This window comes from Balaenoptera musculus, chromosome 20 (genome assembly GCF_009873245.2).
Source record: "Balaenoptera musculus isolate JJ_BM4_2016_0621 chromosome 20, mBalMus1.pri.v3, whole genome shotgun sequence".
NCBI lineage: Eukaryota > Metazoa > Chordata > Mammalia > Artiodactyla > Balaenopteridae > Balaenoptera > Balaenoptera musculus.
In genome coordinates, this window is record NC_045804.1 from 32,777,292 (window position 1) to 32,799,141 (window position 21,850).

At 51.4% G+C, this 21,850-nt stretch overlaps 1 protein-coding gene across 2 annotated transcripts; it reads right to left on the reverse strand.

Moving 5' to 3' along the window:
• Window positions 1-694: 694 nt before the first annotated feature.
• Window positions 695-21,761, reverse strand: TRIM25 (tripartite motif containing 25). Of its 2 annotated transcripts, XM_036836819.1 has the most exons (9): window positions 21,089-21,761; window positions 16,809-16,904; window positions 13,273-13,506; window positions 10,891-11,062; window positions 9,320-9,385; window positions 7,075-7,101; window positions 6,666-6,749; window positions 6,489-6,587; window positions 695-5,008 (listed from the first exon to the last, which is right to left on the reverse strand). In XM_036836819.1, the coding sequence occupies exons 1-9, from the start codon at window positions 21,683-21,685 to the stop codon at window positions 4,482-4,484; spliced, it is 1,902 nt and encodes a 633-aa protein (XP_036692714.1). In that variant the 5' UTR covers window positions 21,686-21,761; the 3' UTR covers window positions 695-4,481. The 2 variants fall into 2 exon arrangements, with proteins under 2 accessions (XP_036692714.1, XP_036692715.1); XM_036836820.1 differs by lacking the exons at window positions 6,489-6,587; window positions 6,666-6,749.
• Window positions 21,762-21,850: the final 89 nt, after the last annotated feature.

The following is a 21,850-nucleotide window of genomic DNA, read 5'->3' on the forward strand; positions in this document are numbered from 1 at the left end:
ATCACACACCTGGTTTCAGGACTTAATGAAGCTCAGGTTCTTGATGTCTCATTGCAGAAAGAATTCAGTGAGAGACAAAGTGATAGGTAAGAAGTGGCTTTATTTAGAAAGAAACACACTCCACAGACAGAGTGTGGGCCATCTCAGAAGCTGAGAGCAGCCCCAGGGTATGGGGTTCTCAGTTTTTATAGGGGTGGGTAATTTCATAGGCTAATGAGTGGGAGGAGTATTCCAGCTATTTCAGGAAGGGGTGGGGATTTCCAGGAATTGGGCCACCACCCACTTTTTGATCCTTATGGTAGGCCTTGGAACTGTCATGGCGCCTGTGGCTGTGTCATTTAGCTTGCTAATGTGTTAGAAAGAGCGTATACTGGGCTTCCCTGGTGGCACAGTGGTTAAGAATCCGCCTGCCAATGCAGGGGACATGGGTTCGAGCCCTGGTCCAGGAAGATCCCACATGCCACGCAGCAACTAAGCCCGTGCGCCACAACTACTGAGCCTGTGCTCTAGAGCCCACAAGCCACAGCTACTGAGCCCACGTGCCACAACTACTGAAGCCCGTGCACCTAGAGGCCATGCTACACAACAAGAGAAGCCACCACAATGAGAAGCCCACGCACCGCAATGAAGAGTAGCCCCTGCTCGCCGCAACTAGAGAAAGCCCGCGCGCAGCAACAAAGACCCAATGCAGCCAAAAATAAAAATAAATAAAATAAATACACTTAAAAAAAAGAAGAGTGTATACTGAGGCTCAAGGTCTAGTGGAAGTCGACTTGTCCTCCAGCTTGGACTCATTTGCTTCTAATCAGTTTATGTCATGTCCTCGGGCTATGTCATTCTTTCAAAGGTTGTGCCCTGCCCCCTTCCCTCCTGTTTCAGATCTTCGGGGTGCCCAGCTTTCATCAGGGACGACTGATTGAATCACTGACCACATATTTCAACTCGATTTCCAGCCCCTCTCCCCTCCTGGGGGTGAGGCTGGCTCGATGAGACCAACCCTCTAATCTCATGCCTGGTCTCTCTGCCGACCAGCCCCGATCCTGGGTCATCTCACTTCTTAGCATAAATTCAGGTGTGATCCAAGGGGCTCATGAATAATAAGGACTCTCCTATTACTGGGGAAATTCCAAGGATTTAGCATCTCCCCACCAGGAATAAGAGACAAGAGCCAGTCAAATTATTATTCAACAACCTCAAATCCATACCAACCACAACTCCTACCTCTCTTCAAACAAGGATAAAAATCCGTGAACAGGGCCCGTTGCTGGCTGGTTTTTGTTTCATTTTTTAAACTTTTTATTATAGAAATTTTCAAACAGAGGCAACAACAGAAGGAATCATACAATGAACCCTCCCACTTCCATCACTGTTTCCCTGATTACCCCATTGTGGTTTATTTACCTTTTCACTCATACCCCTCCCCTTTCTCCCCACCCCCATCCTGATGCAAAGCCCAGAAGGACATCTTATCTGGCTGAGATTTCAGCATCGAAAGCTTCCTGAGGCGCTGCCACACCCATGGCAGCCTCAAATGGGCTATAGTTCTGCTGAAATCTCAGCCCCCAGGCATCTGGGGGGGGGCAGCCAGAGGCCCTTGGACACCTCATTTGCTGACTCCAGCATGACAGATAAGTAATAACTTTCTACACACACTGCAATGTGTGAAACAATACCACACACAGCTTTATTGCATTCAAAGCTTCTAAGGCATGTCAGCCAGCCTTGGCCCTGGTATTTCTCGTGGGTTTCAGAAGATCTGTGTCTACAGCCCTTACTATCTCTGAAAGAATCAACTCTTAAAAATATAAGCTCAAGAATATAAGCTGAAATACTCCTAATTATTTAAAATCAATACAGGTGGGGCAGAATAAGGTAAGAAATAATGTATCAGTATTAGTTATAGATCACAGACCCATTTCAGAGTAATTATAACAGGAGAACCAATCAATCAGCCCTTGAATAATAACAAAAACTTGACCCTGACTTTTCGTTTATCACGCCAGAGTGACTGAGACAGCCCCTGATACCTAGGTTGGGAGAGTGTTTTTATGTCTGTGTATCTGGGAAGTTCTGACCCTTCCTCCAGGGTACCAGGGGCATCTAAGGAGGCACCTCCTCCATAACGGGATGTCAAGAGCGGTGAGTGGAGTCATCCAATACCTCCCCATCTGACTTACTTTGCAAAACGGGAAGTCAGATGAACACAAGATTTCCCCCAACTCTAGAACTCTAGTGTCGGGCACCGGCCCCGCAAGGCAAGGGAGGGGATGTAAAGTCTCACCACTGGAAACAGAATGGTTCGGAATGCCCCTCAGTTCACGGAAAGAACCCACACAGGGCTCACCTTGGGTTACCTGCTTGCCTCTCATCAACAGAGGGGCTCATGCTTCCCCTTCCTGAGCTGGATGATCGACCATCAGGGAACAGCCCTCTTGGCTGCCCTCATTTCTGCAGAAGAGCCCAAGCAGGACCTGTGGTTTAATCTACTGCATTCTCCTCTAAACCCAGCTGTTTCCCGAGTATAAACTGGCTTCAAGCAAGGCTTTTGTTTCAGGAGATCGATGAAGATGCTTTGGACCATCTCCAAAAGCAGAGAAGAATCAACAAAGAACTTTTCTTCCCAGGAGCAAAGGAAGAAAACTTTTAAAAACCACATTTCAGCTATTGCAGGGGGATCTTCCCTACAAAGATGATTTCTCTCCCAAGGAAGTGGAAGTTCTTGTTGGGAGGTGACACAGATGAACACATCTGTCAGAAATATCAAGTGCTCTGGGCCTGACTAGAGTGCCCTGGGGGCCCAGCACAAGGCCCCAGAAGTGCTAACTTGTCAAACCTCCATATGGAAAGGCCTGGGGTCCCTGTCTCCAGTGGTATTGTCCTTTTCATACCACAAGGAGCCTGACCTCAGCTCTCCTCTTGGCAAAGCCCAGAGCAGGACACATTTCACCACAAGAGGTTACATTTCTCTCACTTTGGGGATCAGAACTTACATCCTGACAATGCCAGGATATAAGGAGCTTGGGAAATTCCAGCAATCCATTCACTCCCGCCCTGAGTGGACTGGGGTTATTTTCACTGCACAGCAACACTGCAGGAAAAATCGCCCCTTGTGCTTAAGCCTGGCACCTTCTTTCCTCCCTGGTCCTTAAGTCTTCCTGACCCTTTGCCTGGTCAATTCCTACATCTGGAATTGGCTCAAATGAGGAAGAAAGCAGAAAGGGCTAGGGTCGGTGACAGGCCTCCGACTCACCCAAGGCCCAGTGCTGGGTTGAACAGGAATGTTGCTGTTTCCCATGGATCTGCTGGAAGGCCCTTCTGGCCATAGGCAGTCAGCCCAGCAGGTGACCGAGTACGGTCCCTGAGGTAGCCACGCCTGGCCTGTCTGCCTGACAGCGGGCTTAGCTGAACGCTCCACTGTGCTGGCCACGGTGGTGTCTCCACCAGCCAGTGCAGGATCTCACAATCCTGGGGAACGGAGGCTACCACTGAGGAGAGTGATCAGTGAGAAGGCAAGGCGCTCTGATAAGAGCAAAACCACCAACTGTGAACGCGGTCAGGGTCCCTCTTGCCTGGTGCAGAGCCTTGCCCCAAAGCCTGCGCTAGGGGAAGAAGCCTCCGTAGTTGCAGCCAAGGCATCTCTGCTGAGATGCCTTTCATAATACATGAGAGTGGGAGGGGTTTCTAGCCACATGGGACCTGGGTCACCTTGACCCTGAATCACAAATCCAAAACAGGCTGATTCAGATTATGGTTTGAAATCTTAAGACTGAAAAGGTTCCTGTTGGACTAAACATTTTAAAACCATGGATGGGGTGCTGAGGTCCAAGACAGAAAGGGAAACAGTGGAGGAAAAGGACATACTTCTTTGGGAAACTCTGGTCTGGGTGAAGACCTGTTGTGTGTAGCTTCCCTCAAGCACAGAAAATAACCAGAAGTCTGAGCATTCACCCCAACTCCCACATGTAGGTAGTGGAGGGTGAATAATAATGAAATTCAATGACTTTGGAATTTTTTAAAAAATCTACAGAGTTAAGTAGCTCTACAGAGAATCATCAAAACTCCAAGATTTGAAGGCTACTCCAGACAGCAGAGAGGCGGACACCAGAGGCCTAAGGAAGAACCCACAGTGGCTATAGATTATGTCCAAGAGCAGAGGGGCACTAATGACTTCACTCCCCAAAGCCCCACCCGGCCACCCAGCAGCCTGGAGATCTACCAGAACGAGGGGAGGGGGTCATCCTGCCTGATGGGCACCAGGAGGCAGAAAGGCTTCCTCACCCATAACGCAATCACCCCATCCCTTTCCCTGGCCAAACCCATCCTCTTATCCCATCTCCCTAACCTCCCACCCTCACCAGCTCCCCTCCCATCCTTTCAGCCCCTGGGGACTCTCAGGAACCTCCCCGAGAGCTCCACCTACAGCATTTTCACTAGAGTCTTGGGCACCGCACAGGCAGTCAGGCCAAGCGTCCACAGCCTGCCTACTTGGAGCAGATGGAGAGCGTAGCACCTGTGGAGAACAGCCAGAACGCCGGGTACAGAGCTTCAGCAAAGTCCACCTTGTACTTATACAACAAGTGGACCTTGTCAGCCACGGCGAAGAAGATGACAAAGCCATGGTCGCAGTTGAGAAGCACGCCCACTCGCAAGGCCTTTGTGGAGGGCAGGGTTTTCTCCACGTTGTTGTGCCAGGCAGAGACCTTGGTATTGAACCACTCCACGCACCAAGAGGCACTGTTGCGGCCGAGCCGGCTCTCAGGGCCCTGCCGTTCCATGCTGCCATAGCAGATGCCCACCCCACAGAAGTTGTTCTTCTGCAGCTCCACCTCCCAGTAGTGGATCCCTTTCTTGTAGCAGTGCAGGCCCAGCACCTGACAGCAGTATGTGAACCTCTGGGGATGTTGTCGGTAGTTGTGGCATATGTCAGTCACAGAAGCTACGGTGTAGTTCTCGGACAGAACCACCTTGCTGTGGGCAGTGTTGTAGTCCAGGATGACTTTAACAGTATCTAAGGGAGCATCAACGAGTCAGTTACAAGGAGCCCAAAGTGCTCTCACTTTCAATCCTTTCCCTAACTGGTAATATGTATTCATTTGTTTCATCCATCCACCCATCCATCCATCCATTCTGTCTAGCCAGGCAGACATTTGTCCATCTCTCTATCCATCAATCCAGCCGTCTGTGCATCTATTAGTCACCCATCTCTCTGTCTATTCCTCCATCTAAAACCATTTATTGAGCCCCTGGCTTATGCCAGATTCTATGCAGGATGTACAACCATGAACCAGACATGGTGCCTGGCCTCGTGGAGTTCACACTCCCACAAGCAAGGCAAGCCCGTCAGTAATGACAACACTATGGGCCCCGCACTCTGCTAAAGGGCAGGCACACTGCTGGAGGGACACAGCCACGGGGCAACGGGTAAAGGGTGGGGAGAGCACAGGGGAACACTTCACACGTGGGCTAGAATTGGAGCTGAGCGACAGGAAGAGGAGGAGAATTAAACAGAGGAGAGCAGAGGAGGGAGAAAGGCTATGCTCGGCAGAGGGGACAGTGAAGGCAAACGCGGAGTCACGAGGACGGTGGACAGGTGCTGGGACCAGGGAAGGCTGGGCAGCTGGGAGCACAGAGGCCACAGCAGGAGGAGAGGGACACATGGAGCCACAAGTAGAGAGGTAAGCGGTCTAGACTTTAATCGGTTGCAACGGGGAACCAATCAAGGTCTGTGAGCACACCAATGACCTGAATATACTCCTTGGTTGGGACACGAGCATGGCCTCCCCGCCCTTCCTGCCACACTTCCAGCCAGTTCTGGCAGGTCCGAAGACTGAGCAGAGAGGAGTGCTGTCCCCACCCTCCACCTCCTCCCCAGGACACACCCATCTCTGCCCCTCCTGCTCACAGGGAACCCTGGACCAGTGGGAGACAGCAGGCAGAGAAGGACAATCCCTAGCTTGGGAATTCAGGACTGGGGTTATCTGCCGCTCCCTGGCTGGGAGGCTCAAGGAAGGATACTTTGCACTGGTTCTCCCCCAGGGCAAAATGAATGGCCTGGGAAAATGTCCTCTAAGATCCTAAGTCCCTAGAACTCACTTCCTCTGCTTACACGGCTGTATCACAGAGCGCAGGGGGCTCCACAAATCGGGGGCGGCGGGGGGAGGTTCTCGGGTGCCGGCCCGAGAACCAGGCATCCACTGCCCCCCAGCAAGCCTGCCGTGGCTGTGTGGAAAGGAGGGCCAGAGCGCACTTTGCAGAGAGAGGTTCTGGCCACTGCGTGGAAGTGAGCACAAGTGGAGGACGCTCTGTGGGTGAAGCTATGGGCGGGTGGCCCCTAGGCTGCCCTGGAGGAAGGAACTCCCACCACTTCCGGGCTGGAAGCCGGACAGGAGCAAGTAAGGGTGTGACAGAGTAGAGCACAGTGGGTCCTCTAGGGGAGAGGCTGACCAAGCTAGACGGAGGCAAGGGTAAGCAAGCCAGCAGCTACTCACACGCCAGGAGCTCAGGCCTGGACTTGGCTAGGAAGGTCTCCAGCACCTTGGCCTTGAGAGACACCGGGGTCGGCAGTACGGTGGGGACTTTGGCCTCAGCTGGATGAAGAACAGAGAGATGTTTTCAGAACAAACTCAGAGCGGGCAGCCCACTGCCCCTGGCCCACCAGAACTCACCCTCCTGGCCAGTTTGCTTGAGATCCACTAAATGTTCTGGGACTCCAAAGGTGGGAAGCTTGCTGGGTAAGGCAATGGTTGGGGCTGAGGGAGGAGACGCCATGAGTTGGGGACATGACAGAGTGACCTGATGGCCCATACTCCCTCCCACGCTGATTCTCAAGAGCTGCTTCCACAAACACACACCTGGACAGCCAGGGCGACACAAACGAGTCCAGACAGGGCAACACTCATCCTAGCGGTCTTACGCATTTACACTTGCCACCTCCAAGCCCAGGCCTGGCTGCCAGCACGGGACACAGTCACAGAGCCCAGACCCCCAAACCCATGGCTCAGCTTTCCCTGCTGGCATTTAGTTCTACACTCAGGCACTCAAGAAAACAAAAAGATGCAGAAATGCGTAACTTACGAGGTTTCTTGGGTTTCTTTTCTTCTTCTGAAAAAGAAAATTTTCAGAATTAACATATTTTAAACACAATGACACTTTCAAAACACCATAATAACAATCAATGCACTAATGTGACCCATACAAATAAAGCTATGATGTTTTAACTTGAAAAAGATAAGGGGTCAACAGGCAAATTAATCTACGGTGATAGAAACCTGAATCATGGTTTTGGTAGGGAGGGGCTCACTAATAAGGAGCACGAACGAATTTCCTGGAATAATGGAAATCTTTATCCTGATTTGGGTAATGGTAACACAGATGTATGTATTTGTCAAAATTAATCTAACTGTACTTTTAAGATCTGGGCATTTTACTGTAGGATTAAATCATATCTCCACAAAAGAAAAAATGCAAAACCAAACACAAAAGAAGACACACATAGGGAGCCAGCCAAAAAAATGTGCTTGCCAAGTATCACGATCGTCTTTAGAAAGTATCCCGAGTGTGTGTCTGTGGGAACTGAGTTTAGCTAAAAAAACACCCGTCCTCAAAGCATGGTCCCCAAACCAGCAGCAGCATCACCTGGGAAGCTGTAGGGATGCAAATTCTCAGACCCACCCAGACCAGCTGAAAACTGAGAGTCTGGGGGTGGGGCTCAGAAGTCTGTCTGTTACAAGCCCCTGGGATTGCAATGAGGCTCAAGGTTGAGCAGGCTAGAAGAGTTCAGGTTCCCTTTCTGCTACCTTCCCCACCACTGAAATGACAAGGGGGGTTTTGGATCTCATCCCTGCCTGCCTGCAGGATCCTGTACATTCCAGACCAGCCCTGCTCTCTCCCCACCAGACCCTCCCTGGTCCCACATGCCCCACTGGCTCCCCGTTCCTCCCACTTCAGAGCCGTATTTCTCAGGAGTCGTTCTCACTCTCCCCGTCTCCCCGCCCTGCTCCTCTCCTGCCCACTGCCACTGGACCAGCATCTTGGCAGGACCCCGGGCTATGACGTTGGCCTCAGGCAAAGGGCCCCCTCCCCAGTCATCGCAATTCCTAGGAGCCTCATCCACAGTGATAAGCCTACCCTTTCCTTGCCTGTTTCCCCGCCTCAGCCCCGCCACAGCTCACTCCCGTGAAGAGCGGGCCTTATGAAGCGGGGCAGCGGGAAGGAGGCTTTCAGGGGCTGTGCCTTGAGAAGGACACGGGTTTACAGTACTTGCCACCTCCTCTTCCACCTCCCTCTTCACACAAGGTGCCCTTCCACGTTTTCAGGCTCCACTGATGGCCCCCTCCTCACCTGCCCCAGGCACCCCAGTCCCCGACCCCATTCCACTCAGGAACTGGTACCACACATTTGTCTGCCACAGACAACCACTAAACACTAACACCAAGCAAACAACAACGAAAACCAGCCCGGAGTTCTCTCATCCCAACCACCCAATGGGGGACAGCCCTCCTCCGTCCTCGCTGACTTTTTCGCCAACGGTTTGGTGACATATGCCTGTCCTTTAAAGAGCTTTCACCATCAGTGTCCCATGTGAACCTCACACAATAATCCCATGAGGTGGACATCATTATGGTCCAAAATTGATAGATGAGGAAACTGAGGACCATTCTTCACCCCAGCCCCACCCATCTCAACAAGGGTGATTTTGCCCCCAAGGGGGAGCAAAAATTGATTCTTAGGAGGTGAGGGGGAGAGAAGGATGGAAAAAACTTGTTCTTTTTATGTATAAAAGCACAGTGTATAAACAGATATATCATATGTGTGGTATTAAAATTTCATGGATGGGGGTGATTAGGAAAAAAATTTCTAAAAGGTCCTGAGAGGTAAGAGCAAAGGAGGGCAATACGGAAAAAAGGTTGAAGAGCTCTGTGATGGCAGAAACACATCCCAAGCCGAGGCTGAACGGCACTGGGCTACGGTGAGGCTCAGCCTCTGCTCAGGGGGTCACCCCAAATGCCAGAACTCGGGCATCATAAGTATTTCTCAAGACAAGCCAGCTTTGGTCATCTTGCTGTTCCAGGCAGTCAGAATATCCAGTGCTGATGGCCGGTCCTCCCGCATGCCCCAGCAGGGCTCCTGCAACAGCCCCGCCACCGCCCCTCAGCGGGGTCAGGCAGCACTTGCCTCCAGGTGCGCCCGGGCCCCGCGGAGCCTGGGGTGGGCTGTGCTCCGCTGGAAGGAGCCGTGACGCCTGCTAGTACCTCAGCCCGAGCACCGCCTGCCACAGTCGCTGCTGCCCCAGGGACAGAGGTGGGGTTACTTTACTTACTTGGGATCTTCTTCACAGGCCGTGGGGGTTTCAGACTGTGCAGCAGGCCATGTCCTCCAGGGCCCCCTGTGCCAAAGAAGAAGAGGGTAGTCTATGCGGCTCTTCCAAACCAAGCCTAGGAGCCAGCCCCGCCGTCGGCAGGCGGGGAGAGGGCTTACAAAGTTGATTTCCGCTGACCTTCCCCATCCGATCGTTTACAAGCACTAGAAACAAGATAACTGAAAGACAAATTCGGTATGTTCCTTCTTTTCTCTGCCTTAAATTGTAGCCAGGGTGGAGTCTTTCCTCCACCAGCACCCAGCTCCATGACCTCTGAACCGTCTGTGAGCTTTGGTTTCTTCCGACGTATGACGGGGATGACTCCCCTCGCTCGTGGTGGTGAGATCAAGATGCCTGGCATGTCGTGGTAGCTCCTTTCCCTCTGGTTTCTCTCACCCCTCCGTCCCCAGACCAGTGATCGCTGACATAGCAGAAAAACAAATATGCAGGGCTAATTCATCAATGGCTTTCCCCTCTGTGCCAGGCGCTGGGGAGAGTGTTGGATGAAAACAGACCCAGCCCCTGCCCTCACTGATCACAGTCTGGTGGGGGAGACACACGGGAATGGCAAGGAAGAGTGAAATGACAGGTGCGCAAAGGGCCCCAAGGGATGATTAGGACCCGGCAACCTGGTCTGAGGAGCAGGAGTGGCAACAGGGGAGGTTTGCTGAGAAATGTAATGTTTCAACTGATCACTGAAGGGTGAGAGGAGTCACCTGGTGAAGGTGTTGGAGTCTGAGCCCTCTAGGCAGTGGGGGAGCATGTACAAAGGCCCTGTGGCAGGAAGCTTGACATATTTGAAGAATTGTAGAGTGTAGAGGGACGTATGGGAGGAGGGGGTAACTTCAGGGCTAACGAGACAGACGGGGCCTGACCAGGCAGGGGTTGACAGCCAGGGTCAAGAGTCTGGTCTGCAATCTAAAAGCAATGGAAAGTCTCTGAACAGGAGGCAGGGGAGAAGGTGCCAAGAAATCAGATTTGCATCCTGAAAAGCTCTCTCCAGCTGCAACAGGAGTGGATGCAGAGGGACTCATTAGGAAGCTGCCACAGGTGATTGCAATGGAGAGCAGGTGAGTGGTGGCCGGCAGTGAAACCAGCTGACTGAATCAGGAGATATTTAAGAAGCAAAATCTGACAATGGGTTGGATATAAGTGGAAGGGTAGGGGGTATCAAGGAGGAATTCCACGTTTCTCTGACCCCCCAACTAGCCATTTCCCTACCAAATAACAATGAGAACCCAGAATCCATTCAACCCATCTGAGCCAACCTCAGACTCAGACAAAAAAAGCCTATCTAGAAAGACCCTTCATAACATCCAGCCCCCAAAAATATTTTAGGAAGGACAGCTACAATCTCAGGATGAGGCAAAAACTCCCCACTACCTCCTAGATGGAGGGCAGATGTTTTGTAACCCCCGAAACTCAAGCCCCAATGCTCCAGATCAAGATTTCTCTCCCACCCCAAAACACTGAGGGGACACATCCCATTTCAGGGGTCCCAGTGGAAAGCACAGGAGGTTGCTAATAGTTACCTGGGATGATGAGCTCCTCAGGCTTCTTGTCCTGGAGCTGTTTGAGGTACTGCTTCAGCTCATTTTTGAGCTCAGAGGTGCCCTGACAGACACCCTTTAGCAGCTCGTGATTCAGCTCCACCTTGGGGACGTAGACTGGCTTCGTCGTGATTCCTTGCAGTTTTGCTGCTTTCTGCAACAAGCCAGGGGGTTAGTTCAGGCAGCTCTGGTGAAGCCAGGGCCTGGGCTCAGGCCTCATGAACCCCAGAAAGAGCTTCCCTGTGCCCATGGGCACTAAGTCTAATCAGCCTCTCAAATTAGAGCCAGAGGTCACTGGGGGTTAAAGTGCCACTTCAAGACACAGCGATCTGGAGCTGGAAGGGCCCTCAGAGGTCGCTCACCTTACAAATGGGAAAACTGAAGTCAAAAATGACAAGTGTCTTGCCAGGACCTCTGCCAATTAGTGGCAGGGACAAAGCTGGGACCCAGATCTCCTGACCCCCATGGATAATGCTCTTTCCACCCCTCCAGCTGTGGCTGAAAAAGTACAGGAGACTCATCACCATGTCCATCCTGCAAGGACCAGCTCTGAACACGTGTCCTGAAAATAGACAGGAATGCCTGGAAGGCTGCAGGACTCAGCCGCATATCCAACGGAAAAGAAGGATCTTACAGAAGGTTCCAAATTTGGAGACCAAATCATGTCATACAGTATCAAGGGGACCAGATGTGGACTCAGAATCCTTCTGTAAGAGCTCAAGGCAGCTAGGTCAACAAACAGGAATGAGCATGTGCGATGAAACTTAATGCCATCCAGCCTAGGTGTGGCTAGAAGATCCTGAACAGAGAAGAGAAGATTGCCAGGCACTCCTGTCCCTCCTCAGGACCTGAACATGGAATCTGGGCCTTTGACGGGTCAAAGCAGCACGTCACCCAATCAATGGGCCTCCCCAGAACATCTGCCGCGTGCCAGACACTCTGCCGTGCACTGGACATGCTAGGAGGATGAAGGGCCCCGCCCGAAAAGAGCTGACAGCTTTTTTTTTTTTCTTCTTTTTTTTTGGCCACGCTGTGCGGCATGCGGGATCTTAGTTCCCTGACCAGGGATTGAACCCACACCCCCCTGCATTGGGAGCACAGAGTCTTAACCACTGGACTGCCAGGGAAGTCCCCTGACAGCCTTTTAAACAGACATGAAAACAAGCACATCTAAAACAACGTTGTCGAGGGCAAGAGCAGAGGCAGGTAACATGCTCCGGATCGCCAGCAATGGCAGAATAACGGGATCCGAGGAAGATGGGGGAACTGGGGTTGCCCTGAACAAAGGACAGGGTTTACTAGGCAGAGGCCAGCCATGGCCTTCCCTCCCAATGCCCGGTGCATCTGACGAGTGCTCTGCTGTGGTTAGAGCACAGGGCATGGGCAGGGGGTGGCTGGCAAGAGATGAGGCTGCTGGCAAAGGCAGGCTGGTCACCAAGGCCCTGTGGGAATGTGAAATCAGAAAGGGCGGGGAGGGGTGCCTGTGCTTTAGAGAGACACTTCCAGGGGCCGTGCAGAGGCGGGATGGAGGGAAGCGGTGGAGGCCTATGCAGTAGGCAGTATGCTAAGATGGCCCCCAAGACTCCCGCCTGCCCCGGGTACACATCCTATACATCCTCTCCTCCTGAGTATGAGCATGACTCTGAGTATGAAAGGATATTACTCCATGGTTAGGTTACATTACATGGAAAAACTGAAGGAATACTGCAGATGTAATGAAGACCCCAAATTTGTTGGTTTTGAGTTCATCAAAAAGATGATTCTCCCAGGTGGGCCTCACTTAATCAGGTAAAAGTCCTTAAAAGAAAAACGGGGCTTTCCTGGAGGGAGAAATTCTCTGCTGGTTTTGAGGAAGCCGGCTGCCACCTCGAAAGAGGGCCACACAGCGAGGAATCACAGCAGCCTCTAGGAACTGCGGGTGGCTCCTGCTGACAGCCAGCAAGGACGTGGGGACCCCAGTCCTGCACCACAGGGGACTAGCAAGGACATGGGGACCCCAGTCCTGCACCACAGGGGACTAGCAAGGACGTGGGGACCCCAGTCCTGCACCACAGGGGACTGAGTTCTGCCAGCAAGAATGTGAGCTTGGAAGACAACCTTGAGCTCCAAAAGGAATGTAGCCTGGTGAGACCTCAGCCATGCCCTGAGCCACAGAAAGTGTGAGATAACAGATAACAGTGGTTCTTCTAAGCCACTCAGCTTGTGGTAAGTTGTCATGAAATGTAGAAAACTAACACAGCATGTGTCTCAGGGATGCTTCCCATGACCTCATACAGCCTCACCTCCTCGAGGGCCCCAATGCACCTACAGTCAACATCATGACGCTAGGCAGAAAGCGTATTCAACGTCCTCATCTTGACCCACCTCCAGAAACTCATACTCGTCCCCCTTAGTCAGGGCAAGTTCAATCTCCTCCTTCAGGGTCTGGATCTCACTCTTCTTCTTGAGGAGAATCTGATAAATGCTGTCGAACTTGCTGTTGACCCTCTTCTCCTCTTCCTTTATCTTTCGTGTGGAGCTGGCCTCTGAGGCATCAATGAGAGCCTTCATTTCCAGGTATTCTTGTCTAAGCTGGTCCATCTTCCTGTGTGCAACCTCCTGAGAAGCCAGAACAAGAGGGCATCCATCAGACTGGCAAAAAAGCTAAGCCTGAGACATGGAGCGCCAGGAACTCTTACCTATACTTCATGGGAATACAAACAGACGCAACCACTTTGGAGAGCAAGATCTGGTGTATTTGAAGGTGCTCATACCCTTTGACCCAGCAACTCAGTCTAGGAATATACTCTAGAAAAAATCTGGGGACTTCCCTGGTGGCGCAATGGATAAGACTCCGCACTCCCAATGCAGGGGGCCGGCGTTCAATCCCTGGTCAGGGAACTAGATCCCACATGCACGCTGGAACTAAGAGTTCGCATGCCACCACTAAGGAGCCCGCGAACCGCAAGTAAGGAGCCCACGTGCCGCAACTAAGGAGCTGGCGAGCCACAACTAAGGAGTCCTGGAGCCGCAACTAAGGAGCCCACCTGCCGCCACTAAGACCCCATGCAACCAAGTAAATAAAGAAAGAAAAAAAATCTCAGAACCTGCCCAAGAGACACACAAGAATGCTCTAAGCAGCACTGTTTGAATTAGCAAAACCCTGGAAACAACCTGAATGTCTATCAATAGAAGACGGAAAATTATTCACAGGATGGAATATTAAACAGTAATAAGGGAAAAACAACTTGTAGAAAAAGACATACAGTATGATGCTCCTTACATAAAGGTTAGAAACAAACAGAATGGTAGTATTTATTGCCAAAGGAATACATACATACATATTAAAAGTATAAAGAAACACATGGGAATGGATAAATTCAGGATAGTGGTTACTTTTGGAAGAGAGGAAGGGGGATATAAAAAGGGAGAAGCAAAGCAGGGGCTTCATCTTCCATGGCAATATTTTATTTCTTAAGCTGGAAAGCAGTTCATGAGTAATTTTTTTTTTTTAAAAGAGTAGTTTTTTTTTTTTAATTAATTTATTTAATTTGGCTATGTTGGGTCTTCGTTTCTGTGCGAGGGCTCTCTCTAGTTGTGGCAAGCAGGGGCCACTCCTCATCGCGGTGCGCGGGCCTCTCACTATCGCGGCCTCTCTTGTTGCGGAGCACAGGCTCCAGAAGCGCAGGCTCAGTAGCTGTGGCTCACGGGCCTAGTTGCTCCGCGGCATGTGGGATCTTCCCAGACCAGGGCTCCAACCCGTGTCCCCTGCATTGGCAGGCAGACTCCCAACCACTGCGCCACCAGGGAAGCCCCATGAGTAATTTTTTAAAGGGTATGAAGCTGCTCTAGAAAATTTCCTCTAGAACTACACTATCCAATACCATAGCTACTTGCTACATGTAGCTACAGAGCACTTGAACTATCGCTAGTCCAAGTTAAGATGTGCTATAAGTGTAAAATAAGAGGAATTTGAAATATCTCATTAATACTTTATACTGATTAAAATAATATTTTGGATATACTGAGTTAAATAAAATATATTATTCAAATTAATTTCATGTGTTATTCAAATTAGAGTTATATACAGTATAAGGCTCACTTTATATTTCTAGCGGACAGCACTGCTCTAGAAGCTGCAGTTTCGCTTTACATGTTGGGAAACCTCAATAGCTCAGAATCAAACGTGACAAACAGAAACACACATAAGAGGGACAGGAAGATTGGAATTCAATTATTTCTTTCTTTTTTGGCCACGCTGCGCGGCATATGGGATCTTAGTTCCCCGACTGGGGATTGAACCCATGCCCCCCAGCAGTGGAAGCACGGAGTCTTGACCACTGGACCGCCAGGGAAGTCCCGGGAATTCAATTATTTCTTTAACCAACACTTTACCCTGCCACCTCCAGTGTGACTACCAATGTCCCCGAGGATTCATCCTCCTTCTGCTCCCGTCACTAAGAGAACACCCCTGGAGTTTAGACCGGCACGTGGCTGCCCAGCCACAGACTACATTTCCCAGCATCCCCTGCAGCTGGGCTTGGTCATGTGACTAAGCTGCTCACGACAGGAGCGAAAGTGATAATGGCAACACTCTCCTTCCCTGTCCCCCTTCTCACAGGCTAGAGCAAAGATGTAATGGTGACCCAGCTGCAACCAAAGAGATGAGGAAGGGCAATAAAAAGGAAAGATCCTGAACTCTGAAGGATCACATGGAGCAGAGCCATCCCACTAGCCTGGGTTGCTCAGGTCCCACTAGCCTGGGTTGCTCACCTGAACCGTCACAGGGAGCAAAATAAACGGCTATCTTAGTTAAACCTCTGATTTTGAGGGGTATCTCTGTTACAGCAGTTTAGCCTGCCCCCCAACTGATACAGGTATTTTCATGTGCATCCTTTCATTTAAGCCTCATAACTCACCTTTGGAAAGAAGTTGTGATTGCTTCAAAACTAAGGCTCAGAGATCTGCCAACACAGGCTAGTATTCTAACCCAGATTTCATCTAATTAAGCCACAGCTGTGGCAATAAAACTGAATGCTGCAGCTCCAGACCAGGATGCTTAAAAATCAAATCTTCTTTCAATATAAAAACACTGTAACCTTATAAAAACTGTAAAAAAAACTAGAGGGAAAAAAATATCTCTAATTCTACCACTCCAACACTTGCAGTACTATTCCTTTACTATATTTCCTTCCAGTCTTTTTTCCTATACTTCCTGTAATGGGTTGAATGGCAGCCCCCCAAAAGATATGTCCATGTTTCAGAACTTAGAAAATGAGTCTTTGCAGATGTAATTAGGGTAGAAATCTTGAGATGAGATCATCCTGGATTACAAAGGTGAGCTCTAAATCCAATAGCAAGTGTCCTTATTAGAGACAAAAGAGGAGAAGACGGAGGAGGCCATGTGAAGATAGGGGCAGAGACTGGAGTGATGCAGCCACAAGCCAAGGAATGCCTGAGCCGTGAGAGGCTGGAAGAGGCAAGGAAGGATTCTTCCCCAGAACCTACGGAAAGAGTGTGGCCCTGTCGACACTTTGAATTTGGACTTCTGGCCTCCAGAACTGTGGGAGACCACATTTCTGTTGTTGTAAGCCAAGTCTGCAGTAACTTGTTACAGTCGCCCTAGAAACGAATACACTTTTTAAAAATAAATAGATGCAACTTTTACTTCCTGTTCTTCTCCCCCTTAAATCATAACCATTTTTTATATCACTATATTTTAACCCTAATTTTTAATGGTTGGGCTTGTAGGTAGGCTTTGAGTCTGTGAAGCATCTCTCTGGGCACATAGCTTTTTGCATGTTTTGCACGGTTGAAGTTGAATTCTGACACTGTGAGTGAACCTGACACGAGCCTTGTCCTCCCCAGAGGCGGAGGGAGGCTCCAGGGCCAGGCTGGTGGCGGGGAGCCCTGTCTCTCACCCGCACGTCCTGCTGCCTGGCTCTCACGTCCTCCAGTGCTCTCGACGCCCCATTGATCTGACTGTACGTGACAGTCAGTTTATGCCTCAACTTGTTCTGCGGAGAAAACAAACCGAGTGAGAAAACACCCCATCCAGCCCCCCACCAAGCACCCAACACCAGTGACTGCCCTCAAGTCTATCCCACAGGTGTTTCCACCACCCCAAGTCTCACCTGCTTGTAGCTATTTTTTTATTGTTTTTTTTCTTTTTTTGATGTGGACCATTTTTAAAGTCTTTATTGAATTTGTTACAATATTGCTTCTGTTTTATGTTTTGGTTTTTTGGCCACGAGGCACGTGGGATCTTAGCTCCCTGACCAGGGATCAAACCTGCACCCTCTGTACTGAAAGGTGAAGTCTTAACCACTGGACCGCCAGGGAAGTCCCTGCTTGTAGCTTTTTGAAGCATTCTCATATTTACTGCCTCCCTTCATCCTTTCAGGGGAACTGGACAGTAAAGAAGTTACAAGGATAGGATTTGGAGCCAGACAGACCAGACTCAATACCCAGCTCTCCAACTGTCTCTCACTTGTTTCTTTGGCCACGAAATAGATATCAACGCAACTGTTCCCACCCCGCGGGGCTAGCAGGAGAATTAACTGAAGCAGTGTAAGTCCTCAGCATAGTGCCTGGATCTTAGTCAGGACAAATGGCCTTAGTAAATTTCAGCTTGGATTACTGTGAGCTTCTTCACTAGCACCCATTTTATAGATGATGAAACTGAGGCAAAGAGGACAGCAAGGTGGTCAAGCTCACACAGACAGAACGAGCTGGGACAGCTGCTTCAATAAGTGGCAGACGGGGTTGTTCAAACCACTGCAAACAACCAGAAAAGGAGACAAAATATTGGGGGAGAGGGATCTACTAAAAACCAATGGGGAGCTAAGAAAGCAGGGAAGGATTATGTAATTAAGATCCAGAAGAAGGAAACCCAGAGAGATAAGGCTGGCATCGGGGGTTGTTCTCCCAGAGCCATCTGCCAGTTCCGGAAGACAGCTGGGAGGGCCTCTGTCAGCCTCGGAGAGGCAGGTGGACAAATATCAGAGTCCAAGGCTCACTTGACAAGTCCCACGGGCAGGGACCTCCAAGGGCTAAACCTTAGGAATAGGGACGAACCAGCAGTAAACCAGCCATCGACGGTTCAGCCCCTGAAATTGAACTAAGGTGATTCAGAATTGCTAGGCACCTAGCCTTCAGATACAAAGGCTAATTATGCACAGTGGAAGCTAATATCACCCAAGGCCTCTTAGTATTGCCATAAATTTTCATAATCAATATCCAATTTCACCCTACTCAGGTGAAATGCTGGGGCATAGAAATGGGTAGGAAAATCACCACCACCGCCACCATAATGGCAGCTAGTGTTTATCATGCACTTACTCCAAGCCAGGCATTGTTCTAGTGCTTTCCATGTATTAACTATGTAAAGCTAAAAACAACACTAGGAGGTAGAGGGTTATCCGCCCTTTACAGATGAGGTCACTGAAGCACAGAGTAATTAAGTGGCTTGCCCTAGGTCACATCGCTATTAACTAGTGTTACAAGATCCTGGTGTTACAATTACAGACTTGTGTCCAAACTGAGCACATAGGAAAATTCTAGAAAAAAATGTATGTCCCCTAACTAACTGGCTCAACAATACTCTGGCCCTCCCTTCCTCTTCCCTGCCTCTCCCACTCCACCAGTGACCTTGACTCTGGATTTGAACAACCCAGAGACAGTCACACGTAAAGGCTAGAAGCAGAGACCAAGGCCGCACTAACTCAACCCCAAAAGCCCAAGTCATTGATAGTGTTTCAGATGTGACCTCTGTGACAATGCCCTTTGACCTGGTGTCTAACAGTGGCCAAGATGAACTGTGGGCCAAAGGCAGAAGGCCAGGCCCGGGCAGATCCGGCCTCACAGGTCTCAGAGCTGGAAGAGACCTCAGAATACCTGGGGGCTGCCAAATGTTTCACCTCCAAGACTCACGCTTAGTAGTACACCCCTGAACCCTGTATTTTGAAAGATTTTACCCACCATTAATCAAATGCATACAACAGTCCCCTGATGGTAGAGTGGGGCCCACAGGGCTATAGATGACGAAAGGAAAGCCACCCAAGGACTTTGACAGCAGCGACAATCCCCTAATCAAGGGTAGAGAACTTTTCGAAGTTCTGAGGATCCCTTCACAGACTGGGGACTTGGGTCCTCCACGTGGGAGGCACCAGAGTCCTGAGTCCGCCCCACACCAGTGACCGAGCCAAGCTGGGCTGGCTCTGCCACCAGTGCTGACCAGCAGCAGGGCTGGAAAAGGAGACAGGTTAAAGGACTCAGCAAGCCAGGACAACGAGGGGTAGGGGAGAGATGGCAGGAAAGCCTTGTTAAAAGGATTAAAAAGCCAAGTGTGTATGGCATACAAATAATCTGGGCGCAGACTCCAGCTCCAGGCCCTGGAGGCTGAGAGGGAGCTGGGGCTCCAGACCAGGCGGAAATGGGTCCTTCTGCCTCCTGGGAAGAACTTCTAGAAGGGTCTTTCGATAGGAGCCAGGCTGCCCTAGTCCTCAGAACCATGCATCCTGAGGCAATGAAGATCTGGGCAGCCTAACACCCTCTATGCAGCAAACTCTCCTCAGGGAATTTCTGAGTTAACAGAAATGATAGTGGCAGTTCTATGGAGCATTAGCGAACTGTAAAACGCCATTTATGAAACACCTCATTTAATCCTCCCAATAACCTTCTGAGATAGGTACTATTATTGTGTCCTTTTTTTGAGTTCCTAGCTAGGAAGCAGAGCCAGAATTCAAACCCAGATCTCAACATCCAGCTCTGGTCGGAGCCCGTGTCAACCAGCCTGACCCTGGGGCCCGCCTATGAGGCACTTCCCACACAGTTCATCCCTCCGGAGCCTCCTGGTCACCCTTGGAGGTGGGGAGGGAATGCTATTAATCCCATTTTACGGATGAAGTTGAGGTTCAGAGAACTCAGTGACTTGCCCTGAACCACAGCGGATGCAGGGCAGAGCAGGGCTCCAGCCTTCGAAGGCCAGGCAGGCCCTTTCCTGCAACAGGTAGAGACCCAGGTAGGCTGGGCCTGAGATGGTGGTACCTCCAAAGTCAACTGTCAGGCACTGCCTGACGTCTGACTTCTGGGACTCAGGGAGGAAGTACACAGAAACCCAGCTCAGACTGGAGAAGCAGACCAGGCCAGGGAGGAGCCGTGTCCGGACGGGAGCAAAGGCTGCACCCTGGCCCTGGCGCCACTGCAAACCTCCCACAGGCCTCACGTCTCCTCTGATGACAGGAGGACAGCCCTTGTTCTCCCTGACAGCGCTGCGAGAGTGAAAGGAAATCAGGCTTCACTCTGGAGCTCAGACTGATACAATGAAAAGTAGTTAGACTACACCTTTTCAGCCTCTGCCTCGAGTCCACAGGGGGAAATTACGATCCCCAAACCACTGAAATCATCACAGACCCAGAAGGCCCCTTAGGAATGAATCCACCCAGTCCCACCTCCTCACTTTACTGATGAGGACCAGTCCTGTGCTTTAAAGTGGCACAGGAAGTATATAGGGCGCTGTGGTGCAGGAGCGTGGCTGGGCATCCTATCCAGGGAGTCCTGGGACTCTGCCCACCCTCCCACCCATAACCATCCTCCCTGGTCACTGGAAGTCTCTGGCTCACCAAAGGCTTTTCCTCACATGACCTCAGGAATGTCCTATGCTCTGAACTCTGCGGACTTGGCTTTGAGGCTGGTCCATAGGGAGAAACGGCAAATGTGGAGTCAGACCAGCTGGGGGCCCAATGCCCACTTGGCCACTTGGGTTAGCTCAGGTTAAATTAACTTCTCTGAACCTCCATTTCCTCAGCTGTAAATAACTAATTATACCCACCTCCTGGGTGCTACCCGGATTTATTGAGACAACAGAGGTAACCTCTAGCGCTCATATTTGATGTTCAAAACCCTGTACTAAACATGTCAGACAAGTGCTAGCCTCAAGGCAAGCAACGTCCCTCTGTATAATGGGTGAGAGGGGTGGGGGCAGAGAAGGTGGACCAGGAATGATCCAGGAGGGCTGTATGTTCTCCCAGCCCCTTTCTACCTGGACACTGGGGATGCCCTTTCCCTGATCTCAGGCCCAGCAAGGCCCATTCCCCCACACCCAGGTGATCCAAGTAGGCCAAGATGCGCACAGTGGTGCCCTCTGCACAACCCAGCAGGCCCAGGCTGCCCCTCTGGGCCCTCGCCCGCCAACCCCTACCTCCAGGTCAGCGCTGGCCTGACTCAGGGGCGCAGGCGAGCAGGTCTTGTGCTCCACCACGCAGATGTGGCAGATGCACTCGCCGTGCTCAGGGCAGAAGAAGTCCCGCAGCCGGTTGTGCTGGGGGCACTTGCGGCGCATCAGCTCACGGATGGGCGGCTGCAGCGGGTGGTCCCGGAAGGCGGGGCTGTCGAGATGCGGCCGCAGGTGCTCCTGGCAGAAGGAGGCCATGCACACCAGGCACGTCTTGACGGCGGTCGCCTGCAGGCAGTGGTCGCAAGCCACCTGGCCGGCCGGGCTGGGGGCGGCGGCCCGGGTGGGCGGCGTCCAGTCGTCGGGGAGCTCGGGACGGGCCTGCTCGGCCTGCAGGAACTGCTCCACCACCGCACACAACACCGTGTTCTTGTGCAGCTGTGGCCGCGTCTGGAAGCCGGTGCGGCACTGCGGGCACAGGTACGGCGGGTCCTGGACGGCCCACGTCTGGTCCAGGCACGACCCGCAGAAGTTGTGGCCGCAGGGCGTGGTGACCGGCTCCTTGAAGGGCTCCAGGCAGATGGAGCACGACAGCTCCTCGGCCAGGGGGCACAGCTCCGCCATGGCGCTCCTGGGGGGACCCGACGGGACGCGCTGGAACCGCTGCCGCGTCTGCTGCACTATCGCCCGGAAGCCACCAAGGAAACGAAACTGAGCGGCGCGAGGGGCGGTCCCCGGCCCTTTCGGGAAGTCACGTGGGGCGGGCAGGGAGCGCGGGGGGTGGGGCGG